Below are 7516 nucleotides of genomic sequence, written 5' to 3'. Positions count from 1 at the left end.
CCCCCCCGCCAGTACCCTCCTCCTTTCTTCTATGGGAACCATGGAAATCAACAAAGGAAAAGAAATAGCAGAGGAGATCATAAGAAAACCTGTGCTGAATGACAGGGAAAGTGATGGAAACTTCAAATAACCTTATCTAAGTGTACAGGAACCCACCGATAGGGAGGGTCGCCCTGCTGAGGGGGATCACAGGCAATAATGTAGAATTTGTACAGGGGAGTATCTTTGTACTTGCAGTTGGGATACTTCCCTGAAGTAAGTGTGCAGTCAGTCATATTTACACGCTGTGGACTCTGGTGGCAGTTATTCATCCCATTTTTGCAGGTCACGTTGGACAAAAGACAGGTATCAGACACGTTCTTGAAGGAGTCATGCAGAAAGGTGTTGTGAACCTTACAGTTCTGAGTATAATTATTGACACCATTCATTTCCGTGTTGCAGCTGACAGGGCTTGACCTTACATGCTGAATTTCAAACCACTGGGCCCTGGTGAGGAATTGACGCCAAGCACAAAGTGGACGCACTGGCCCCCATAAAGCCAGCAGCAGCAGGAGGAGAGGAAAGCGTCCCAGAAGATCCAGTCTCATCTTTTCTCTGTAAGAAGAGAGAAAAAAATGAGGTAGTGATAGTAGTAGAAGCAATAAGAGCAAAATTATTATTCACAACCATTTAGATTTTTATTGTGCCTTTTAAGATGGTCATTGGTCTTTCCTTTTTCTTTTTTTTTTTTAGCTATCTTCTTCCTCACTTGAGTCTCACAATCCTATGAAGAGACTGAAGCCCAGTGAGGAGGAATATAAGGTAAGATGTCTTTTCCTCTGATTGGCAGATCATTTTCTTCTCTTTTTCCTGTACTTATGCTTACAGAACATTGTTTCTTCCCTCCACCCTCCTGGAATATTTGTCCTCCATCTATTTGACGCAGACCTTCCAGCCATCTTCACCGCTCTACTCCCCAGCTCCCAGGCTTCTCTCCTTACCAGGTCTCCGTGTTGGGGCTCCCGCTGAGAACAGAAGCAGTGGTTAGTCCCAGACTCAGAGGCTTTTGTCTGCTGTTCCCCTCCCAGGTATGCCAGAGCCTCCTGTCCACCTGGGTGCAGCAGGGGACTGATGGGTTCTGGGCCCTAGGAAAGAGAAACCTAGGACTTGAAAGGTGAACTTCTTACGCACAGTGTGGATGAAACCCAGACTCTCAAACTCACTGTTTAAAATCAGTATCACTGCAGACACAGGAGGAGTAAGCCCTATTTAAACAAACAACGTGACTCAAAGAACTTTTGAGGAACTGATGACTTCCTGATAAGGGTTGAGTGTTTCCTTCCTGATCTGAAGCTTCAGCGTTTTGAAGCTCTATGATTTCAGTTCTTTAGGACAAAGCACACCATGTAAATTTGATATAATAATTGTCATGTACTTGATAATGTTGTGAATTCCAACAACAGACATGAATGAATTATTTATTTATGTGTATGTTTATTGGGGGCTAGATAATGGCTACTTAGATTCAGGAGCTCATGATTTAATGAAAGAGACAGCCAGATAAATAGAACACTACATTGTATATTAATAAATATAAATAGCACTTGCAGCTGTGGTGGAGGAAACAACAGGGGACTGTGAGGAGTGAGCAGAGAGAAGGTCACAACACCTGAACTGAGTTTTGAGGATTAATTAGAAGTTAGGTGAAGAGGTGGGGTAAGGGCACCCCAAAGAGGGAACTGTGTGTGAAGATAAGGCAGGACTGTTGGTTTTTGGACCTGTTTTGAAAGCATGACCAAAACTACAGTTGAATTAATTGCATTATTAACTCAGTTCCACGTTGTTTTGTTCTGTACTTACGTTTAACGTACCTCTTAACCCCATGCACCATCAGTCAGTTTTTCACCCCTACTCCCTGTTTACCCACCACTTGTAGAAACCTGATAGAGACCGGACAGTAACATCTATCTTGATGTGTCTGATCCCAGGTCCCAAATAGCGACTCATTTTCCAGAAGAATGCTTACCTCCAGATTGTTCCAAGGCCTCCCTCCTAACAAGGGGGTTTCTTGAAACCTCATACCTTCCCCTCTCTCATGTATATAAGCTGTAGCTAAGCTCATCAGGGCAAAGCAGCTTTGGGAATGATCCTCTGACTTCTCCCTGGGCTGCCTTTCCTACAATAAAGCTTTCTTTGTTTTAAATCCAGTGTCTCAGAATTTGGCTTACTGTGCATCAGATGCACGGACAAGTTTGAGTTTGGTAACAAAGAGACCCATACACACGAAGGAAAAGGGCAAATTGAGGGCATTTGCCTCTTGAATCTGTTATTACTATTCCACTGGTGCTGCAATACCTTTATTCACAATCTTGTTGTCTCATGGAGGGCTCACATTAAAGCCTCCTGCATGGACTCCCAGCCTCAAGCTTCTTTTCCTTCCAATCTGTTGTACATATCACTTCCAAGTTAGTATTTCTGGAGCATAAATATAATAGTGGGACACTTTTGTTTTTAATGGCCTCAGTTACCTACAGGATAAAAATGATGTCTATTTATAGAAAAATTGTAGCATACAAGGTTAATATACAAAAATCAATTGCTTTCTTATATACCAACAATGAACTATTGGAATTTGAAAAAAAAAATTTTTACATTAGCATCAAAGAAAAATGAAATGTTTTAAAAATTTTTTTTTTTAATTTTTTTTTTTCAACGTTTATTTATTTTTGGGACAGAGAGAGACAGAGCATGAATGGGGGAGGGGCAGAGAGAGACGGAGACACAGAATCGGAAACAGGCTCCAGGCTCTGAGCCATCAGCCCAGAGCCCGACGCAGGGCTCGAACTCCCGGACCGCGAGATCGTGACCTGGCTGAAGTCGGACGCTTAACCGACTGCGCCACCCAGGTGCCCCAAATGAAATGTTTAGATATAAATCTAATAAAAATGTACAAGATCAATATGAGGAAAACTATAAAACTCTGATGAAAGAAATTAAAGAAAGTCTAAATAAATGAGGAGATAGTCCTTGTTCATGCTGAAGGAAACCAGACCTCCACCTCAAAATCTGGCTCTTAGACATAAAAATTATTTTTGCAGTAAAGGCAATTAGAATCAGTAAATGCAGAAAAGCTCTCTCTCTCTCTCTCTGTCTCTCTTTTGCATAAAGGCAGGAAATAAATTCTTTTACTGGAGACAAAGACATACCAGCCAGAGGTGGTACAGAGGAACCTGCAAACAAACCTTGTTAAGCTAGCCCTTGTCTTTCTAGTTACTTCCTCACCATTTACTATTCACAAACCAAACCCCTTTATCTTGTCAATTCTTCACAGATGTTTTGTTTGTTTGTCTAAAAGGTATGAAGTTTCTTGCTCTGGTCATTTCTTCAGCTCTTCATTCCCTTGTGATGGTTCCCATGTACATGTAAAAAATTCAATAAAATTCGTATGCTTTTCTCCTACTAAATCTCTCTTTGTTGGTTTAATTTTCAAACCTAGCCAGAGACCCTTAGGGAGGCAAGGAAAACTTTTTCCTCTCCTACAATGACATTATGCATGGTCGAAACCCATAGAACTGTATAATGCAAAAAATTGATCCTAATTAAATTGTGGACTTCAGTTAATAATAATCAATATGGGTTCATCAATTACAGCAAAAGGAGCACACTAACACAAGATGTTAATAGCAGGAAAACTGTGGACTGTGTGGTTAGGAGAGAGAGGAAGGGAGAAGCATAAGATAATTTTCTATAATTTCTTTCCAATTTTTCTGCAAACCTAAAATTGCTCTGAACAAATAGGTCTATTAATTGAAAAAGAAAATAAAAAAGATGTCTATTTGCCTAGCACTCATATATCCAATTGTACAGCCACATGTGTCAGGACAGGACCCCTTTTCTCTGCACTTCCACAACTTGACAGTATCCAAGCTCACCAGCAGAGGGAAACTGTATCTGATTACCATGTCCCTAGGCAGGGCTTCCCAGCCCTGGCCTCACATCAGAATTGCCTAAAGAGGGGTGCCTTGGGTGGCTCCGTTGGTTAAGTGTCTGACTTCAACTTAGCTCATGATCTCACAGTTGGTGGGTTCAAGCCCCATATTGAGCTCTGTGCTGACAGCATGGAGCCTGCTTTGGATTCTGCATCTCCCTCTCTCTCTGCCCCTGCTCAAGCTCATGCTCTATCTCAAAAATAAACATAAAAGAAAAAGAATGGTCCAAGAAATTTTTTTTTAAATGCCAAGATCCCAGGCCTTCTGAAACAGAATCTTTGGGAATGAGGTCGTTTGCACACCTATGTTTGGTTAACTCCACAGTGAATCTGATACCAATTTCTAGTTGAGAATCATTTTACTTGGCTGACATTGATTTTCACCCATTGCCCAAGTTCTCAAGACTGGGCTTTGCCTGACTCCTGAAATAAAGTTTTCACTTTGTCTTTTTTTTTTTTTCAACGTTTTTTATTTATTTTTGGGACAGAGAGAGACAGAGCATGAACGGGGGAGGGGCAGAGAGAGAGGGAGACACAGAATCGGGAACAGGCTCCAGGCTCTGAGCCATCAGCCCAGAGCCCGACGCGGGGCTCGAACTCACGGACCGCGAGATCATGACCTGGCTGAAGTCGGACGCTTAACCGACTGCGCCACCCAGGCGCCCCTTCACTTTGTCTTAATTCAGGCAGGTGAATTACTGCCTAGCTACCACAGATAAAGTGCAAGACAGATTGGGGAGGACATGAATGGGAGAGTCTACTTGTCCTATCTATCTTTCTGAAATTATCCCAAATCTTAGAAGTGCAGGAGAGGAAAAATATTTTTTCCTTTTACTCTTTGAAGTTCTCAGCTGGGCTCCCTATAACAACAACAGATTAACAACAGAAAAACACGCACATTTATTTAACATAAGTTTAATGTGAAATGGGAGCCTTGCTAAGGATGTGAAGACCCAAAGAAGTGGTTAAACCTGAGTGTTTTCATGCTAGGTTTGATGATAAGTGGAAAGTTGTGGAAAGATGTGATAGAACAAAGGGTATGAGCTAAGTGTAGTCAACTGGGGGAAACTCAGCAAGAAGTTTGTTCAGATTCTTCTCCATGTCTCTCCATCTTTGGAGATAAGGATGCTCCTTTCCTCTGGGTATAGGGAGAGCACCTCTCGCGTGAGAGTTTTATGGCCTGCTTCAGGGGAAGATCAGAAAGTCTTTTCCTCACCTGTCGTTTCTCAAATTTCTTTAGCTTAAAAGATTCTCTATGCCAAGATGCCATATCCTGGAGTAATGTGTTCTGAACACTGTCAGAAGCTCCTTGTGTTGGGAACAGACCCTGGTGGTTGGCTTGGCCCTTGTTCCAGCCCCAAAATCGCAAAGCAAGTTTAGGGCATCTGATGTGTCCATTGTGGGCACACCTCACACACCCCATGTGTATTTAAACACACCCGTGTCTCCTCCACTCTCCTGCTCCGCTGGAAGGGGATAGGCCTGTTATTCAGCCTGTTCCTTTCTCTAGACCTATATGCTTGCTGATGGCAAAAGTAAGAGTGCCAAATTCTTGTCACAGAGATAACAGATTAGTATCTTAAAAAAAATGTTTTTAACATTTATTTATTTTTGAGAGACGGAACGTGAGCGGGGGAAGGGCATAAAGAGAGGCGGGGACACAGAATCTGAAGTAGGTTTCAGGCTCTAAGCTGTCAGCACAAAGCCCGATGCAGGGCTCAAACCCACGGACTGCATGATCATGACCCGAACCAAGTGGAACACTTAACCGACTGAGTCACTCAGGCACCCCAGAAGATTAGTATCTTTAACCAAACAACAATGACGATTATCAGCCATATTCAGACCGCTTAGAACACTCCCCCTTCCATGGTTACTGAGGTATTTCTGTGTCAGGCATCTGGCCAGTGAGTGGCCAGAACAGTGAGTCAGAAGCTGATGCTACGTGATAAATTCCAAGTTTCTTTGTGAGGTTTGGTTTTATGGTTTCTGCAGAGCTGGCACTCAAAATTGTCCCCAACCTTTAGCCCATTGGTCAATTTGGGCATGTAATGCCTTTTTTTTTTTTTTTTTTTTGGCCATTTACTAGGTCATACTGTTTCTTATGATTTCTTTCTTCCTTTCCACACCAGTATTAAGGAACTCTATACATTTTCCTGCATAAGTTGTCAGTTTTCCATATCTCCTGAGGGGAAAATTGTCTGAGACTTGGAAATGGACAAAAGAGATTATTGTGTGTCCTCCCATTGGAGTGCCTGGAGTTCTTTAGCAGATCTACAGGGCTGGACAGACACTACAGAAGTGTATACCTTTCCTTGACCTGCAGTATAGAAATGAAATTGTACAAAACTGAGTATAATGCAGATATTTCCTGTTCATCGCAGTGCAACTGAATTTTGTCCAGCAGAAAATATACATTTCTACAAACCAAGATCACACTTGAACCATTTTTAACATGTTACTGATTTCCTTATTAATTAATGAGTCCAATAAAACGGGTTTATTTATGAAGTTATTCAATAACATGGATTTATTTTTAAAATTTTCATGATAGCTACTCTTTTTTACTTTTAGAAAACATTATATTTAAAATTTTTTTTAAATTTATTTTTTGAGAGAGAGACAGAGCAAGCAGAAGAGGGGAAGAGAGAGTGAGAGAGAGAGAATCCCAAGCAGGCTCCACACTGTCAGCACGGAGGCCGGCATGGGGCTTGAGCTCAAGATCTGCAACATCATGACCTGAGCCGAAACCAAGAGTTGGATGCTTAACCGACTGAGCTACCCAGGTACCTCGAAAACATTATATTTTAGCACTTCACACTTTCACTGGTGTTGTTTCTTTTGCTGACCTATTCTGACCTATTCTGCTTGATTACTCACCTATCTTTCTAGGCTGTGCTCAGATACCCTCTCCTCTGATCTTTCCCTTCTCTAGGCACAGAACTATTGTCTCAGCCTTAATGTGTTCAGCTTTTACTAGTGCTCAATGCATTCTACTAAGATTATTAAATTACATTATAATTATACCAAAGTGCAATCAAAGGGTATATTCAGTGAGAAAACTTCACATGTGCTGTCTCACTCTTCTGTTCTTTACTGTAGTTCTTCAAGGCAAGGTGGCTTTTACTAACCACACATTTACACCAAACGCTTTCCTTCCTTCCTTGTAATTGGGTTAGAATTCCTCTGTTAAGCAAATTGGTTTCTAACTTACACAGCTTTCCCATAATAAGACTACAGGGGGAAAGAATGTGTGCCTCCTGTACCTGGAATGGAAATTTAGGAATGTTAAGAGAACCGTAAGCTCAAGAGTCACTTATGCTGGGACAAGTCATCCAGGTGGGGCCTAATACCTAACCGAACTGCAATTTCAACCTCTCCCAGAAATGTAGTCTCAACTGGTCGGTTAGGAAATTTCTGGTCAGCACCAAGGCAGTAATCGTTCAGATGGGCTCTTTTCGCACCCCAAAGGAAGGTGAGGTAATTGGCATGATAAGCCTCCACTGCTCTTCCCCCTAAAGGAAAGTGACCCTCCCTGAAACAATCCTT

The 7516-nt window shown here is 41.9% G+C and overlaps 1 protein-coding gene across 1 annotated transcript; it reads right to left on the bottom strand.

Annotated features, from left to right (window-relative positions):
* Window positions 1-17: 17 nt before the first annotated feature.
* Window positions 18-1245, bottom strand: LOC121031417 (ribonuclease K6-like). Its single transcript, XM_040476532.1, has 2 exons — window positions 981-1245; window positions 18-594 (listed from the first exon to the last, which is right to left on the bottom strand). Exon 2 carries the CDS (start codon window positions 585-587, stop codon window positions 123-125), a length of 465 nt encoding a protein of 154 aa, XP_040332466.1. The 5' UTR covers window positions 588-594; window positions 981-1245; the 3' UTR covers window positions 18-122.
* Window positions 1246-7516: the final 6271 nt, after the last annotated feature.

Source organism: Herpailurus yagouaroundi, unplaced genomic scaffold, assembly GCF_014898765.1.
Source record: "Herpailurus yagouaroundi ecotype Mexico unplaced genomic scaffold, PumYag 141, whole genome shotgun sequence".
NCBI lineage: Eukaryota > Metazoa > Chordata > Mammalia > Carnivora > Felidae > Herpailurus > Herpailurus yagouaroundi.
Note: the sequence above shows the minus strand (reverse complement) of the source record. Positions and strands in the feature narration are given on the sequence as shown.

Bases quoted from the DNA above. Each gene is read 5' to 3' on its own strand.
- LOC121031417 (XM_040476532.1), bottom strand. From the start codon at position 587: ATGAGACTGGATCTTCTGGGACGCTTTCCTCTCCTCCTGCTGCTGCTG.